This window comes from Rhinatrema bivittatum, chromosome 2 (assembly GCF_901001135.1).
Source record: "Rhinatrema bivittatum chromosome 2, aRhiBiv1.1, whole genome shotgun sequence".
Classification (NCBI taxonomy): domain Eukaryota; kingdom Metazoa; phylum Chordata; class Amphibia; order Gymnophiona; family Rhinatrematidae; genus Rhinatrema; species Rhinatrema bivittatum.
The window spans coordinates 158884094-158903847 of NC_042616.1; the positions used below are offsets into that span (position 1 = coordinate 158884094).

Here is a 19754-nt window from a genome sequence, read left to right on the forward strand (position 1 = left end):
CAGGAAGTTAGACAGTCCCATACTACTTTTGGTCAAGGGACAAATAGGAAGAGAACACAGATAGAGAGCGAGCAAACAGGAACAGATTCAATCAGAAGTTCAGCAACATTTAAACAATAACCAAGCAAGATAAAGAAGGCCTGTACCCTGTAAGCTATGTAAGTTCACAAAAATAACTCGAGGTGGCACCGTAATGAAAACACATACACTGTGCAGACAGAACAGTTATTCACCACTTTGAATGGCCAAATGACCAAGAAAGTAATGTGTGCATGCATATAGACGTTGCTGAACCTCTGATTGGATCTGTTCCTGTTTGCTCTCTCTCCTCTTCCTATTGGCCTACTTCCTTCCAACTTCAAGCACTTACCTCTTTTACTCCTGTTTCAAAGCACTTTTCTGCATTAGTGTGGATTTTTCAGGTTAACATATTTTAGCACACTTTTTTCATTTATCATTTTTTCATTTTCATTCTGGCTCTACATTTCAGCAAAAAAATCTCTGACCTCCTCAATCAGCTGACACCAAACACTAGCTCACCCAATAACTCATATCTTCTTCCAAACAAAGACATTCAGCTTAACGCATTCGAACCCATCACCATCACAGAGATACAATCGGTGCTGAAGAAAATGAAACCTACATCACACCCTTTTGATCAAATCCCTTCCAAAATGCTTCTTCTCATCCCTGATATTATATCAAAAACCCTAGCCGAAATCATAAACTGTTCCCTGTCCCAGGGTATCTACCCAGATGACCTAAAAACAGCCTCAATCAAACCCCTCCTAAAAAAACCAAATCTAAATGCATGCGATCCTAACAACTTCTGCCCCATTTCCAACCTCCCATTCATAGCCAAAGTTATGGAAAGATTGGTGAATACGCAACTATCCAACTACTTGGAGGACCACAGTATTCTGTCTCCAAACCAATATGGTTTTTGCAAAGCCGCAAGCACCGAAACACTACTCCTCTCACTCACGGACTTCCTCCTCTCTGGAATCGATAAAGGCCAAGCATTTTTATTAATCCTCTTCGACTTCTCAGCGGCCTTTGATACCGTCAACCACTACCTCCTTCTAAAACAGCTGGCAAACATAGGAGTGACAGGTGCTACACTAACTTGGTTTAAAACCTTCCTGGAGAACAGAGGATATAGGGTCAAAATTCAAAATACAGAATCCCAATATCACCCTTCCACCCGAGGGGTACCGCAAGGTTCATCGCTTTCACCCACGCTTTTTAATGTCTACCTGCTCCCACTATGTCAACTGCTCACAAAACTAAGCCTCTTCGCTGACGACATTCAGATTGTGATCCCTATAAAAGAATCCATCACGAAAACAATGGAATACTGGGATAGTTGCCTATTAGAAATCAAACACCTCCTCACCAGCCTAAACCTAGTCCTCAATGCTTCGAAAACGGAATACCTGCTTATAGCACCGGAAAACAACAACACTCATTCAAAGCCACCAGCCCTCCTTCAAACTGCTCATGTAAGAGACCTAGGAGCCATCTTAGACAACCGTCTTAACCTCAAACCATTCATTAACCAAACCACCAAACATTGCTTCCACAAATTACATATTCTGAAAAGAATAAAGCCGCTTTTCCACGCTCAGGACTTTAGAACAATCTTGCAAGCAATAATCTTCTCCAAACTAGATTATTGCAACTCACTACTACTAGGCCTCCCAGCCTCATATACCAAGCCACTACAAATGGTACAGAACACAGCAGCCAGAATCCTTACAAATTCCAGGAAAATCGACCATATCTCCCTCAATCCTCAAAGACCTTCATTGGTTACCGATTCACTACAGAATCATGTACAAATCCATCACTATAATCTACAAGACCATCCACCATCACACTCAGCTCGACCTACAAATCCCCTTTAAAAAACACACATCCACCAGACCCATCAGGGAATCCTACAAAGAATCACTTCAGGTTCCACATGCCAAAACCTACCAACATAAATCTCTCAGTCTCAGAGCTTTCTCCTCAGCAGGTCCACCTCTATGGAACTCTATCCCACCTGACTTGAAACAAGAACCCTGCACACTAACATTTAGGAAAAGACTAAAAACTTGGCTTTTTAAAAAAGCATTCCCAGGCCTAGATTAAAACCTTCTCCCAACAGCACAAACTCTTATTCAAAAAATGGATTGAAATAAGAAACCACCAACTTCTCACTCATACACAGCACCATATTCTCATGCTACACAACTGTATCATATAGATTCATTCTTGCTATACAACTATATTACTTAATGCAATTGTCTGCAACGTAAAGATTTCACTGTTCAATTATCTCCCCCTTTCCAGATCCAAGTTAATTCTCCCTGTTTTATTGTAACTTGCTCACATCCATACTATTGTTTACTGTGTTCGAAGTTTGAATTTGGAATGTTGATTACTATGTTACTCTCTGCTTTACACACATTGTTAATTGTAAACCGGGTTGATGTGATTCTTGTCATGAAATTCGGTATAACAAAAATAATAAATAAATAAATCAATTTAATGTGCTATTTTTTTCACTCCTGTTTGATTTGCATCCCATCAGCTTACTGCATCCTGAGGGGGACCCCTGTTTTTAACGCACATTAAATAAAAGCTATGCTAATATTGCTCTCTGATTTTAGCAAAGGTCTTATTACATTGGCCCCCATAGATCCAGCATCCTTGCAATAGATAAGATAAAAGTACAGACATATAATTTTCTCACCAATTGCTTCATGTAATACACGTCTTTTATTGCTCTTCTCACCATCAGGAGTTGTTTCCTTCATTTTTGCTTTCCTCCGTTTTCATATCTCCTCATCTGGGTCTATATTGTCTAGACTGCCTAGCTAATACCAAGCTAATGGCTTCTACCTCTATTTTCTCTCTCACTAATGGATGCTTTTGCTACAAAATGGCGACTATCTTATGAGGTAAATTCACATCTATAGCAACTGTGTTTATGCATAGAGCCTTATTGGGGCTCTACTAAGAAGATTAGTCCATCAGTGTAGGCAAAGGGAAGCATGCCACCTAATTTCCAGCTCCCTCATGTGGGCTGCTACAGTGGTTGCTACCTGCCTCTGTAAAAGGCAGAGACCCCCTGGCGAGTTTGTGGATTCTTAGTTTGCTTTTGGAGGAAGTGTTTCTTTTTTTCCTTCTGATTTTGTTTTGAGGAACTTATTTTCCATTTTTTGGATTTAGTGAAGGAGTTTTCATCCCACTCTTCCTTCTATTTTGGATTAAATTGACCGGTCTTGTATTATTGGACTGTTCTTGCACCTGCACATGTGGTCAGCACCTGCACATGTGGTCAACACATGCAGGGGCAAGAACAGCTACAAGGACTTGGATGTGTTTTTGGAAGTCTGCAACTGCTGGTGTCTCACGGCAGGCAGAAAGGCTGGGACTACTGCCAACAGGTTTCAAAGTTGAGTTAATTCAACCCCTTTTTGGCTCTGTTACCAATATATATGCAAATATATTTCTCTGTAATTAAAAGCATAACAAACTGCTGACATTGAGGGAATTTTTAGCATACAGAAGCTCAGATATTTGGAAAGAAACACTTTCTTTTTTTTTTTAAAGAAAGAATGGTGGCACTGTTTCAATCCACAATAAAAGTGACATTTCACAGTTAAAAGTTTGTAACTTATGGGCATAATATTCAGTCACAGGCTGGATTGCAAAGTTAGCTGGTTAAAACTGCCTGATTAAAAATCTGGCACCTCTGACCATCTACATATCTGTGCACAAAATCACTTATGTACAGATTTATCCAGCCAAAAAGGGGCCAGAATGGGGCAGGCTCCGATATTTGGTCAGGTAGCGCAGTATTCGGTGCTAAGTGGCTAAACATGGTCTGCCAAATTTAGGGACTGCAAAAGCAGACTTAAAATCTGGGCAGCCAACCCTCCCTCCCAGCATTAAAAAAAAAAAAAAGCTGTACAACACCCTAAATCCCTCTCTCGGTATTAAAATAAAATAAAAATGTTGTCATGAAGCTCCCACCCATTCTCAATCCAGAAAAATATCCCAACCAGTAAAATTTAAAAGGAAAACGTAAGATAAGCTGGGCCCAAACTCCCTCCCTTTCAGTAGCAGATTAAAAAAAAAAAAAAAAAGGTCCCACACTAAACTCCTTCCTGACAGGCATGAAAAAATAATTAGGGGCTCTGATCTCCTCAGCCCCCTCCCCTTTAAGAAAATCCAGCAAACCCCCTAAGGTCCCCCAGCCAAGCTAGGCCATGGTCTTAACTCCTTCCGATTCAACTGAATACCAAGTGCCAGTAGAGCTGACAACCACCGGCACTTAGTAGTATTCATTTATTCACTGCACTCTCAGGGAACTGAGAAGTAAATAGCTTTCAGAAAATTGCCCACCCTGTATACATATTTTTACCCACACTGAACAGGTGCATTTCTGGGACAGAGTTAGGGCAGGGAATGCAATAAAGTGCCTAGTTTTGCATTTTCAAATCTAGACATGTTATCTTCTCAAAGAAAAAGTAACTACAGAAAAAAGCAAGTGCAAATCTATGGGTACATTTTCTCTAGGCAATTTTCAAAGAGAAAGTAGCCATGTACCTTTCTCCTTTTCAGAACTGCTGCATAGCTCATGGGTAAACGTACTGGCAGATTTTGCGTCAAAATGCACATTTTTGAAAATTGCCCCATTGGCAGCTTGCTCCTTCCCCCTATTCTGGGTAAGGGTGTTGTGGTAGAGTTTGAGGTTGACATTAAGGATAACAGTACATAAGGATAGGATAAGGGAAGCTAGGCAGGTCTCGTGAAGAATATTAAAGGTACGCTCAGCATAGGGCTTTCCATGATAAGCAAACATTAGCCTGGCAAGCCAGATAGAACTTGTGATAAGGAGTAGTAACCACTAATAAATCAGTCAAAACCCCTTCAGCACTGCATGTGCAAATTAAGGCACCAACTCCAACAGATGCAGATGTGGGACAAAAGATAATGGATACTTCATCCTGGCATCAAGGACCCACTAATCATTATGAAGTGACCAAGACACCCCTTACCAATCATGAGAAGTCAGCAAGGTACCATTTGTAGGCTACCAAAATATCCAAGAATAAACCAAAGCACAGTAGCCTATCGAATGGTTTCCTCACTCATTACAAAATGGTCTTCCTATAGCTAGAAACTGTTTATGATTTGTCTCCCTCACTTTTCTCATCCATCTTAACATACCATCCTCTTTCATGCCATCAGTTTACTTTATAACGCTTTAAAGCTTTGCAAATAAGCACTAATCCAATCCCACCCATAACAATTTAAAATAATAATGCTAACTTTTAAGGCTTTGTAATGACATAGGCCCTTCATATTTAAAACCTCGTCTTTTTTCAATAAATCCCCTCTTGTATTCTATGATTCGCCTTTAGGTTCCAATTGTGTATTCAGGCTATGGCTGATGCAAAATGATTAGAAACAAGGAAAAGGTCTCTCATATACACTTCTCATTCGCTGTGGAATCAGCTTCCACTAAATGTTCGTTCTGAAAGTGATTCTTTTCTAGGAAACTAACAAAGCATGGCTGTTTAGTCAGGACTTTGGCATTACTCATTAGGTTGTTGTTTTTTGAAATTCTCCGTTTTTACTGATTATGCTGTTCAGACTGTGCTTATATTTTATGTTTCAATATTCTATATTTTAGCATATACTGTAGCTTTATGATATATATATATATATATATACACACTCAGTGCCCCAGGAGCTTTTATTGTTTGTTGTGAGTTATATAGCTTCCACTGAATGTGTGTTTTATTTAAAACTCTATTTATAAGCTGCACAACAGCATAACACTTCACCAATGTAATAAGCAGTTCCAAAATAGGTATCCAAGCAGTTCAATTAGAGAGATATTGCATCCCCTGCCATGCACTCACAGAATTATAAAATTCCCAATAATGCTCCCATATTTTATCATACCATAGCATTTTATCCTTTAACATGAATGTCAGCTTTTCAATCAAGGTAATATTATGAACCTGTCCATGCCAATGTTCTAAAGCAGATGCAGATTTCCACTTTGTTGCAATAGAGAATACCATGCCATTTGTAAGAGATTTTGAGCAAGGGCCTTCTTATATCTACCCAAGACTTGACCTTCCTATAAACCCATCAACAACCAACCTCGTTCCCTTTACTCAAGAGATCTTCAACAACTCCTTGATGCATGGTGATGTGCAGTCGCTATTTTGAGGGCAACCACTTTGTGGCTGTCCCATTCAATAGCTTCCGTGTTTTACTCTTTTAAAGCTTTATTCAAATCCTTTTTTTTTGTTTGTTTTTTCTTTTATACTTTTTAAATTTAGCGTGCTTTATTTTTCTCCCCAGCTATCTGTCCGACCCACCCTGTATGTTCCCGCTTCTTTTCAGGTACTTATCTGGTGGTGCTGACAGAACTACATGCAGGCACCCTCATAGAATATTGTCGCATACAGAGGATCCCTAGAGGGTTAAGAATTCAAAAAGAACTGAGATTATATGGGGAAGATCCGGAATTCATACACAATTGGAATAAAATTCTCAATAGATTTTCCCTGGATCTTATGATCCTTAATTGAAAAGGCACAAACAATAGCAGTGCAAATAAGAGAAGAGATTGAGCAAACATTGGAAGGTATCCAGAAAGAAGAACCAGAAGAAAAATATCAGCAATCGATTAAAGATTTGCAAGAACAGATGGACAAATTTAAAGAAGAGATCAAACAATTTAAGTTAACCAAGTTCCTCCGAGATGAGGTAGACTATAAATGAGGCAATGTTTACATATGGATGTCCACTCAAAATCAGAAGACTAGGAAGCCAAGGGTAACATTTGCAGGGTCATCTGAAGTCTCCTCAGGGGATGACACAAAACAGGTAGCACGTAGAACTGAAAGAACTAGAGATACAGGAGCTATGGAAGATGATCCCCATTTTTTAGATCGCAATACACAGTACACAGACGACAAGCAACTAAGGGAGGGAACAGGGAATACACGACGTCCATATGGCAGAACAAGACAAATAAGGAACCAATAGGGGAGAAACCCACGATGGGGGTCATTAACATATCATCAACCATGCTGACTGAACCGCAAATATCGCTTCATAACAAAGGACTGTCTTTTGAACCTATCAACGAATATTCAGCATTTGAAGGGGAAAACGTTTTGTATAAATTTATAAGACAGTTAAGACTGTGGTTGTTTTTTTCCAACTCAGATAACTAGTAAAAAAGATGATCTGGCACCCCCATCGATATGGCTACCCCTGGGCCAATTGTTCCGGTTATATACATGTTCGCAAAGGTTATCCACAAGGAGAGTTTCAATACAAACAAAGAATTTCACACAACCTAATAATCTCACAAAGGCAGAGGTACAAGCATTACAGGAAGTACAAAAGAATCACAAGATCATCATAAAACCGGCAGACAAAGGGGGATCAATTGTGATACAAGACAGGACACAATATATTACAGAAGTGGAGAGACAATTAAACGATAACACTTTCTATCTGAAACTCACAGAGGACCGCACAAGGGATAACAAAAAAACTATAGATCAAACAGTAGAACAAGCATCATGAGCAGGTTGGATTACTGACAAAGAGGCTTGTTTTCTTACTGTAAATCACCCCATTTGTCCGGTATTTTATACGGTTCCCAAAATACACAAATCATTGAACCAGTCACCAAGGCATCCTATAGTATATCCTCCAAAGGATCTTTACTTGAACCCTTGTTTCAGTTTGTAGACCGAGCTTTACGTAAATTTATACCACAAATTCCTTCATACATACGAGATTCTGCCCATCTAATTATTATCTCACAGGAATATCAACAAACAGAGAACTCTGTATTTTTGGTGACAATAGACATTACAGCTCCTCAGGATGGGGCACTCACCAACATCACTGAGGCATTAACAGGAACGCAGACACATCACAGGATACCACATGCATTTATTATAGAATTGGCTGGAATTGCATTACAACAAAACTACTTCACTTTTTTGAGGCAGTATTAACAACAAATAAAGAGAACAGCGATGGGAGCCACAATGGCTCCTGATCTTGCAAATTTGTATGTGGCAGCGTTCGAGAGGAAATGAATACACAGCAACCCATTCAGTGAACATATCCATCTATGGAAGAGGTTTATAGATGACATCTTTATGATCTGGCATGGAGAGGAGGGCACATTAATACAATTCACACAATGTCTTGATAGGTGTAATCCTCATTTACAATTTACTAGTCAATATGACAAGCGACAAATTGCATTTTTGGATATTCAAATCACACTTCATCAGGGTGGATTCAATTTTTCCATTTTTCGCAAACCCACGGATAGCAATATGTTGCTACATTATTCATCTTTTCATCCGAATCATTTAAGGGACAACTTACTAGTGGGACAGTTTCTCCGGCTTAGAAGATTATGCTCTACGGTGACGGAGTTTAAAACTCAAGCAGAAGATATGAAGAATAGATTCCTCCAATGTGGGTATCCCATCACGGTCATCAAGGTGGTTTATAAAAGGGCCAGATGGGCAAACAGAGATCTTCTCTTACAACCAAAATCAGAGCTGTGAACCTGGAAGATGTAGTAGGCCAGATTGACAAATTAAAGAATAGCAAATCACCTGGACCAGATGGTATGCATCCTAGGGTTCTGAAGGAACTAAAAAAAATGAAAGATCAGATCAATTAGTTAAAATTTGTAACGTATCATTAAAATCATCCATTTTACCTGAAGACTGGAGGGTCGCAAATGTAACTCCAATATTTAAAAAGGGCTCTAGGGGCAATTCGGGAAAATATAGACCGGTGAGCCTGCCTTCAGTGCTGGGAAAAATAGTGGAAACTATTCTAAAGATCAAAATCACAGCGCATATAAAAAGACATGGTTTAATGGAACACAGTCAACATGAATTTACCCAAGGGAAGTCTTGCCTCACAAATCTGCTGGATTATTTTGAAGGGGTTAATAAACATACGGATAAAGGTGAACCGGCAGATGTACTGTATTTGGATTTTCAGAAGGCATTTGACAAAGTCCCTTATGAAAGGCTTCAAAAAAAACTAAAAAGTCATGGGATAGGAGGTGATGCCCTTTCATGGATTACAAACTGGTTAAAGGATAGGAAACAGAGAGTAGGATTAAATGGTCAATTTTCTCAGTTCAAAAAGGGTAAACAGTGGAGTGCCTCAGGGATCTGTACTTGGACCAGTGCTTTTCAATATATTTATAAATGATCTGGAAAGGAATGCGATGGGTGAGGTTATCAAATTTGCGGATGATACAAAATTATTCAGAGTAGTTAAATCACAAGCAGATTGTGATACATTGCAGGAGGACCTTGCGAGACTGGAAGAGTGGGCATCCAAATGGCAAATGAAACTTAATGTGGATAAGTGTAAGGTGTTGCATCTAGGGAAAAATAATCCTTGCTGTAGTTACACAATATTAGGTTCCATATTACTGGTGTAATGGAGAAGGGGGAAGAAACAGAGGAAGCGGGCGGGGCAGGGACCATAAAAGATTCTAGAAGAGAGGACGCGCTGAAGGAAAGCAAAAAAAAAAAAAAGTCAGTGGAAAGATCAGAAAAACAGAAAATTAATTTGGCTTATTTAAGCACCATCTCAGTAGATTCTCCATGGTTTAACGTCCATTAATACCATGAAACTCTATAAGATTACATACATTTTCTCCCATGCTGACTTACTGCTACAGTTGATAGGTGGGGGGGAGGGAAAGGGATTTAATACTTGTAAAACTGGTATAATAAGCAGTTATGTCCTGACCAGCTTTAATGATAACTTGATTATTTATATGCCAATTGTGTGTATACCAATGGTAAACAAGGTTTGATGTATATATTCTTTTTTCTGTCTGGCAATTGTAAGTGGTTCTGGAAAGTTCTTTTTACCTGCCAATAAAACATAAATTAAAAAAAAAAAAAAAAAAAAGAAAGATCAGAAAAACAGGTACAAGCAAAAGGCAAGGAGGCAGTGGTGGCTGGTGTTAAGGTGTGACCATGTGACTGCAGCACTGAAATACCGCTGCTCTTAAGGGAAGGCCCTGCTCTTTACAGCGCAGCCCCAAGATCTTTCTTGCTCTCCTTTGACCTAGCGAAAAAAAAGACGACTGCTTCCCAAGTTGCCGGAGGGGAGGAGGCAACAAAGATCATCCTTTCTCCAGTGGCAGCCTTACTGCAACCAAACGCTCAGGTGCAACTTTGCTCTGTGCTTAAATATATTTGTTGGGGAGCTGAAGCTAAGCTGGAATTTGGGAGGGAGGAAGGCCAGCTAGAGAAGCAAGTGACTGAAAGAGGCAACTGCCAGAGACTTTGCCCAGCTGTGTGACGCCAATCCCATTGCTGCTTTTGATGGCCTGGGGCACAGAAAAATTGGAGGAGCAGAGCAGAGCAGAGAGTGACCAATCTGCCTAACTAAACAGCTGAACAGAGCCAATTAGTTTGATTACACGGGTCAGGCAGAACTGGGGAAGGCACACACAGCAAAATGTCTCATCTGATATTACTGCAAAGCCTCTGATCACCATTAATTTGGTTCAACAAGAAGCTTCTGTTGTCAGTAATTTGGTGAAGCTGAACCTTGAAGGCTGATTTTGCTCTCTGTCTCCGTACTTTTGCAGTCTGCTACAGAGCAGCATCAGCTGCACAGGGCCAAGGCTGATGTGCAATCCATTGCAACATTCCTATCAAAACGACTTCCATCCACTCTGGTTTCATTTGCATGCCATGTTCCTGATGAATTTTTAAGAAAAGAAACTGAATCAAAATATCCATCTTACACTACTACATCTCAAATAAAAATTATTCCACAATGGATCTTAAAATAAAGAATATGCAAAGCTTAGTTATAAAACGGACTACGATCAGTTTGTCAAAACATCCAAGCTACTGTCAATAGGGATGTCCTGTTTCAAATGACATTGTCTAAATTGTTTAATATCTTTTATAAAATGAAATGATATAAAAATATTTCATGGAATTTTATCTTTTTTTTTTAGTTTGCTCTATTGATTTTAGCAAATGGTGCACACTAAAATGTTATAGTAAGCTTAAAGCCAAATCAATGGGGGAAGCAGTTGTTTGCTTTCGCGCTAATGTAACTTTTTGTGTTGCCAAGATTTCAAGGTGGAAAAATTGGGAAAAAAAATGCCACCTGGTAACTACACAAGTAAACAAGTGCATATTTTGAATTTGACAATCCATGGTGGTTTTGGAAAGGGGCCTGGCTGTTGGGATATACGTACTTTGAATCTACCAATCCCACTTTTTTTTTTTTTTTTTTTTTTACAAGGGAAATTGTAAGTTGCAAAACTATGATTTGAATCTGCCAATCATGTGTGTGGGTTGGTTTTTTTTTTTTCTCCTAATTTGAGAACAGATATATAAGAGGGGCTCTGGCAGTCTGCTGCATTGCTTTGGGGGAACTGAGGAGATGACAGCATTAGCACATTGTTCTCTTCACACCTTCACACAAATCTATCCATTTGAAGGAATCACAGGAACGGATGTTCCAGGTTGTTAGCCCTGCTCTTTGGAACTTCCTGAATTTCTAAAACAAGAAAATGATTATCTAATATTAGGAAAATTCTGAAGGGCTATTTTTTTTCTGCTGCATTCAGTGTACCTTCTAAAAATGAGAACATAAGAACATGCCATACTGGGTCAGACCAAGGGTCCATCAAGCCCAGCATCCTGTTTCCAACAGTGGCCAATCCAGGCCATAAGAACCTGGCAAGTACCCAAAAACTAAGTCTATTCCATGTTACCGTTGCTATTTTCTAAGTCAACTTAATTAATAGCAGGTAATGGACTTCTCCTCCAAGAACTTATCAAATCCTATTTTAAACACAGCTATACTAACTGCACTAACCACATCCTCTGTTCCAGGGTCTTGAGGAGCTGGGTAGGGCAGTTTGGACCTAAGGAATAACAACTTTCACAGGTTATGCTGCTGTTTGCTTGTTATGTTGGTCTTTGTTCAAATGTATGTTTTATTTATTTGCCTGCCCACACACTGTGAATGTTATGTTGTGATCCGATATAGATCTGTGGGCTATAAATGTTTTTAAATAAATAAATTGTTCTTTTGAGATAAGATAGTTATTGTGATTTCAAATTAATTATTCTATTAAATAGTGATTGATTTGATGTTGTGTCAGTCTTGTGAGGCACTAGGCCAGGTAGGGCAGTGGGTATTAAGGCACAGGCACTCTACTACATAAGGCAGTAGCAGTGGGATACTGCAGGCAGGCAGTCAGGCAGGCAGTCACTCAGTGCTGATTTTGCATATGTCATCTAAATCTCACTGTCTGCATTGTCTTTAGTGTGAGAATTTACTTTGTGTTTGCAGCCATTGATATTTGCACCTAGCTAGCTAAGGTGTCAGTATGCATGGGTGGATGCTCTGGCCTTAGAGTCCGCTCTACTTATATTATCTCAGTGGCAGAGCTGGTGGTGGGATAGTCATTATTTCATTTACAAACAGATACATTGCCTCTGAAGACTAACAGGTCGATACAGTAAAGTGTGCTCCGTCGGAGCGCACTGTCAGCCTGCTCTGGACGCGTGTTTTCCCTTACCCCTTATTCAGTAAGGGGAGGAAAACACGCGGCCCACCCGCGGCACCAAATAGCGCCCTCAACATGCAAATGCATGTTGATGGCCCTATTAGGTATGCGCGCGGGATCCAGTAAGTAAAATGTGCAGCCAAGCCGCACATTTTACTCTAAGAAATTAGCGCCGACCCAAAGGTCGGCGCTAATTTCTTCCGGCACCAGGAAAGTGCACAGAAAAGCAGTAAAAACTGCTTTTCTGTGCACCCTCCGACTTAATATCATAGCGATATTAAGTTGGAGGTCCCCAAAAGTAAAAAAAAGTAAAAAAAAAAAAATTTGAATTTGGCCCGCGGCTGTCGGGCCGAAAACCGGACGCTCAATTTTGCCGGCGTCCGGTTTCCGAGCCCGTGGCTGTCAGCGGGCTCAAGAACCGACGCCGGCAAAATTGAGCGTCGGCTGTCAAACCCGCTGACAGCCGCCGCTCCAGGCCAAAAGGAGGCGCTAGGGACGCGCTAGTGTCCCTAGCGCCTCCTTTCCCTCGTTTGCACCGCGTCGCCTAATTTGCATACTGGATCGCTCGCACCGGCGAAGGGCCGGTGCGTGCGCCGGGAGAGCGGGCGTTCGTCTGCTCTCCCGCAGTTTTACAGTATCGGGCTGTAAGTTTCTTCACACTTTTACAGTGACTCTTCTCTGCTTTACCTTTAGTGGGACAGTCTGATTTCTCTAAAAGAAAACTAAGAATGATGCCACAACCACTTACTCTGTGTCAGGCCATTTGCTGAAGCACTGCACTTGCAGCAAATATAGCTAAAGTGCCACTATGTATGTGTGTATATGTGTGTGTGTGTGCGCATGCTATGCGGTGTGGCCATTGGCCTCAATGCCTGCCCTACTAGTTATCAATCTTAGGGGCAGATGCAATAAAGTCGCGTAGAAAGCGGGCACTTAACAGTCAGCGCCTGCTCTCAACACGCCCAAGGCACCCCCCCATGCAATATTAAAATTAGGGGGTCGCGTTAGCAAGGAGGTTTTCGTGACTATCGTTCGCCGTTAAGGAAAACCGACGCCGATAAACTCGGCGTCGGTTTTCATGATGGGTCCCGACTGTCAAATTTTTTTTTTTTTACTTTTATTTCTTTTATTTTTCATCTTACTTAATATCACAACCATATTTTTTCTGCTTTTCTGTACTTTTTATTTGATGCGCACAGCTGTTAACACCTGCTCCAGGCGGGCATTAATAGATGACAGTTAAATGTGCGTCCAAGACGCACATTTTTTTTGCATCGGGAGTGAATGCCTAATAGCCTCATTCACAGGCATTTGCACGTGATGATCGCTATTAGATTCACTCCGCGTTGGACGCGTGTTGAATATGCACTAATCCCCTTATTGCATTACGGGATTGATCAGCGCCTATTCTACCCATGTCCGACTGCAGGTTAACAGTGCGTACCCTATTGCATCGGCCTCTTAGAGTAGATGGTGGGGGTCATTATTATTATTTTAGTCACTTCAGGCTACTCATCATTTCACAGATAGAAAGAGCAGCACTCCTACATACATTTTGGCTCTGCAGACTAAGTTTCTGTGACTTGGCTCTACCTTACCTTTAGTGGGATGGTCTGAGATGTCTCTTATCGGGTCTTATTTGTCCAAGCCCATTAATTGAAGCACTACACTTGCAGCACACATAGCTAGAGTACCACTGTACTTGAGTGCTCTGCCCTGTGGCCAGTGGCCTCTGCCTGCCCTAGAAGGTATTATTTTAAGTGTTGGGGGTGGGGGTCATTATTATTTCACAAGAGAAACAAATGCTTTAATACCGCTACTTAAGGAAGTTAAGTTAAAGTTTAGTCTTTTGACTCTTCTCAAATGACTTGGCTGCAATATCCAATTTAGCCTGAATCCAATATCACACATTTTGCATTGCACATGCTCTGTGCGTACTAATTTAATGCGTGCTAAAAAACAAAAAGTTAAATTAAACAAAAAAAAAAATTCTGGAAAACGAAACAAAATTGAACCAAAATGAAAAGTATACCCATGCACGTCCCTGTCAGCAGACACCTGAAATCTACAATAACATGTCTAGTACAAAGATGCTCCTTGCCTCGCCACTATGTGATCATTTTACCTTTTGTTCCAAAGTGAGTCGGTATTTCTGTTCAACTCTCTTGCACTTGTTGTACCAGCTGTTTTCACCCATGCTGAAGGGCGGACCGACGTTCTCTGGGGTGCTGCTTTCACTGCCACTGCTTCCCAGAGTCCTCAGCTCTTCTTCATCACTGCTGATGCTGTCAGAGCTACAAGGGTCAAAGGTTGCAAAACCAGATGAGAATTCCTGAACACTCGTGACATTAAAATCCACTGGCCATTAGCCAATGAACTGCATAAGCTGGTGACAATGAGGTGCTCTAAGGGAAATGCGGTATCACGAAGAGAGTTTCAACTTTCATGTTTAAAGAGTCACGGTGCTACAGAGGGTACACGCCCGTCATTTGATGGTATGACTGATGTTGTCCTGTTGACCCAAGCAAAATCAGCAAGTGAATCTACAGCATCGGTGACAGAAATTGTATTTTATTTTATTTGTTTATATTTTACTTATATTACTAACCAACAGAAAATTAATGCATTTGTTTGAAACAAAATAGGAAATTTATGTATTTATTTAATTCTTTTTTATAACGACATTCATGACAAGTCATATCACATCGGTTTACATCGAACATTAGAAGAAAAGAAAAGAAATGTCATCGATATTTCCTATTTCATTTCGTAACATTTTCAAAACAAAATGGAAGAAAAAACCCACAAAATTTCATTGGTTTACTTCCATTTTGTTTTCAAAATTAATAAAGAAAAAAAAAACCCAAACACAGCACCCTGGAGACTTCCCTGTGGCCTGCCAGGCTTCCCCAGGGCCTCCAATTCTCTCCCCCCCCCCAACCTCAAATGAAACTGGGCCTCCTGTGCATCCCCTCACACTCCCCAAGTCAAGTCTGTGGGGATCACTCACCTCCTGCCCCTAGGGTCCTCCAAATTTCAGTGTCGCCGGTTGGCCTTGAGACCGGCACTATATTGTGACATAAAATGGTGCCTTCTCAGGGCTGGCCAGCACCATTTCCTTATACAGCTATGCAGACATGTGGCTGGCACAAGAAAATGGCACTGGCTGGTCCTGAAAATGCACCTCTGTGACGTCACAATATGGTGCAGGTCTCAGGGCCAACTGCAGTCACTGAAACTTGGTGGGCAGGAGGTGAATGAGCATCTCTCCTGTCCCTCTAGAACAATGGATCCCTGTGGAAACATCCCCCCCAAAATCTCTGAACCAGTTTTCAAAGCGAAAGTACATATGCACTTTGAAAATTGCACAAGGGAAAAGTACTTGCAGGGACTTGGAGCTATGTTTCCTGCAAGTGCTTCTTCTAATTAAAACATGCGCAGCTTCGAATCTCCAAAATTACACTCGGGGCTTTCTCTCCCGACCTAACCCCGCCTTGGGAATGCCTCCACCACAATGCGGATTGTGAAACCGCATGCACATTTTTATCCAAGGACAGGGTGTGTCATTTTCCAAGAGCCCATTGCAATGGGTAAAATGCCATTTCTCCCATGGTAATGGCTTTGAAAATTGCCCTAGTGAGCATACAATGGAAATATTGAATATATCAAATTCTAGTACCAAACTAATCAACAGTGGCATTCAGGAAATAATTGGTAAGGAACATCTTCCATTTTTATCTAAGCCCTCCTTATGTGATAATACCGCAGAGCAAGAACAACATTTTCAACAAACCTTATTCTTATGCACGCACACCATTAAAGAATAAACCACCACCAGACCAGCATCCTGTATAATAAATTTACATTTGTGTTTCATCCTTCCTCAGAATCAGCAAGCAAAATTATTCAGGATCTTGTATACCCTGGTATAGAGCCCATCAAGCTAGGGCAAGAGAACATTGTAGAAATCTCAACTTTGTGAGACTTTCCTCACTCAAATGACGTCAAATCTTCACTGAGGTGTACTGTGCTGTTCGTGCATCTCACTCTGCATGTAAACTGGCCCCAAAACCCTAAATAGCACAAAAACCTCACCTCGAGTTATTAGCTGGCCCTCTTATAGTGATATAAATAGTTGACTACTATGAAGGACTTATAAAGAATCTCTCGCTCTGCCCCCACCCCCAGTCTGGGCACTTCGTGCGATGAATCTAGGAGCTAGATATGTATTGAATATCTACCATTAAAAAGGACCTACAGTGCTGTAGCAGGAAGGGAAATGGGCAGATTTGAAAGCCCTTTGAGTTCTTACCTGCCATCAAATTCTCTGTTTCTCTGTTTGTCTGTTACATACAGTGCTTTGCTCTCAATGCTGCCGAATGAGGGGGGATGGCCATAACTCAGTGATAAAGCCACAAATTAGCTATTGGAAGTTTATTGCTCCCATGAGATATTGTTGAAATTTTTTTTCATCATAGCTTCATAGGGCCCTCAAAATCTTCAGCGAGAAGCACAATTATGATCAGACTTGGCTATATAGCCATGTGATTCATAAGCCTCAAAAGCAGCCTGGAACCTGGTCTTTTCCATGATTCTCAGTGAGAGTTCGCTAACCACAAACTTTAGAGAAAGTCAAGATTTTGCTAGGAGTAGGAGAAAAATGTAGGAAAATGCTTAAAAAAAAAGGCAAATATTTTGCATGTTGAAAAGTAAAATGAATACCATATCTTATACTGCAACATGAAGACATTTTTTGTACTCAAAACATAATGTGCTCCCTTTCAGAAAATGTCATTTCATACCAAATTCAAAAAACTATAGACAGAGAAACAAAATATAACAACTAAATACCATAAGGCCTATCTAGTCTGATTATTTCCCTTTTCTATTAATATCGCAGACTCTTCTATAGACAGCCCAAGTTTGCACTGTTGACTTTAGGGAAGAGGTAAGAGGAAAAAAGAAATGTCAGCAAGCATTTGTCACTCTTCCTCCTTCATGGATAGCATTTTATCTGGAAATATCTATAAAGTGCAGAAAACCAGCCCTATAGCTAAAAGTTCAACCATTGGGAATAACTACTTAACAATATTATAGATCAGTTTGACCCTGAATCCAAACTGTCTCTTTCAGGTTTCAAAATCACTATAATATATGCTGTCCTGAATATTTTTTCTGGATTTAACCCAGTAATTGTAGATATAATTTCCTGAATTATAAAGGGTTTATCTAAATTTGCTTTATGTTGGGGAAAAAATCTCTCCCTTTCAATACATTTTCTCCATCTCAACTGGGAGATAGATATATATAATTATATATATATAACCTTTGAATTTATATAATTTTTTAAAACTATTTATTCACTTTCAAAATATAACAAGTCAAACAAACTTGATTAGAAATATTACAAAGATCCAAATATACAATAAGAAACAAATTATTAGAGGAAATAATAGATCTCAAGTACTTTATCAGACCACAAAATTGGGGAATCCAATATAAACTAAAGAGGAAAATAAAATATTGAGAAATCGGATGAATGCTAAGGGAGGATCTTCAAAATATTTCAGCGCCCTAAGCCATGGAAATCACTGACTGGCTGCTAGGAAGGCAGTATCCTGTCTGCATCTATCATTGAGGAAAACATTCAATTGGGAAGGATCGAAGAGACATTTTTAATTCCTTGATATTTTACAACACATTTACAAGGAAAAAACCAACCAAACCAATGCCCCCAGATTCAAAACAGCAGGATGCATCAATAGGAAACGTTTCCTTTTGGACTGGGTGATCTTAGCTATATCTGGGAATATACGGATCTTAAGCCCTAAAAAGGGAATATCTCTCTTCCGAAAAAACAACTTCAAAATAAAGTCACGATCATAGTCTAATGCAAAAGTGACAAGCAAAGTTGAAGGTTGAATATCTTCATTATCTGATTTTCCAAGAAAAGAAGAAAATTGTGAAGATTGGAATAGATCTGCAGCAGCAGGAACTTCACTTACTTGACTACCTTTCTGACTCATGGGAACATAAATAGGCTTTCAATATGGGAGGAAGCAAACTTTCAGTAATAGATAGAATTTCCATAAAATATTTTCATAACAGCTCTACGGGAGAAGACATCTTCTTAGGAAAGTTGATAATCCTAATATTCCTGCGATGAACCACATTCTCAAGATTTTCCATCTTATTTTGCAAAAATAAATAACCAGAAGAAAACAACTACAGTTTTCTGTAAAGGTGTCTCCTTAATTTCCCAGGAATCAGCTCTTGATGAAATATCAGGCATCTGAGAATGTAAAGCTTTAACAGAGTTGGAAAGGTCTCGGGCTGCGAGACAAACTGTTCAACCTGGGTACAGAGATTAGCAATAGCTTTTCAGATGATGTCCAATGTAATATTGGTAAACTTAATCAAAGCAGCAAACAGTACCTCTTTAGACGTGATCCCTTCCATGGAAGTTGAAGAAAACGAAGCAGGTAAAGATTCAGCTCTCTGTGCACATCAGTCAGGAAAAACATGGCTCAGCTCTGGCATATGGGCATCCCCTGACACCGCCAGGGTAGTCACTCTGATGTCATCTGAGTGCAATGGGAGAGAAACGCTACCGTCGACAATGGCAACGGGTGGCCCGCGTTGCAGAGGAACATGGTGCATATCTGGGGTTAAAGATGACTCCAGGTCTGGGTCGACCGATGGCAGACCACTGCTCGGCAAGCAGTCCAATGAAGCCACGACAGAGGACGAAAGAAGATCTGAGTCCCAGGAGATGTACTTGTCCATCGAGCTGGTTGGAGAAGAAGACACGGAAACCTCCGAGTATATAGCCTTGCCCTTTCTCTTACCCATAACCAGAGGAGGAAAAGATAAGTGTAAGAGGTAAGAAGAGAACCGCGGAGCTACTCCCGTTAGCATGTGGCCATCTTGGATCCCGAATTTATATAATAATTTTTAAAGACTTTGTTTATCTCAGTTGGGTCTTGTTACCCATATTATTACTTATTTTGTGAATATTATTTTTATCATTATATTCTAACTTTGTTACCCACGGCAGTAAAAGTTTTCCCACCACTTTAGTATTTTATCTTTTCCATGCAGTTTAGCCCTACCTGATTTT

General features: G+C 40.2%; 1 protein-coding gene across 2 annotated transcripts in view; it reads right to left on the bottom strand.

The window, feature by feature from the left end:
• The window catches only part of RUNDC3B (RUN domain containing 3B), a 445916-nt gene that overhangs the window by 108929 nt on the left and 317233 nt on the right, over positions 1-19754 (bottom strand). For both annotated transcript variants that reach the window (XM_029588802.1, XM_029588803.1), the window contains exon 7: positions 14760-14928. In XM_029588802.1, coding sequence (XP_029444662.1) covers positions 14760-14928 — 169 coding nt within the window. The remainder of the gene's footprint in view (positions 1-14759; positions 14929-19754) is intronic.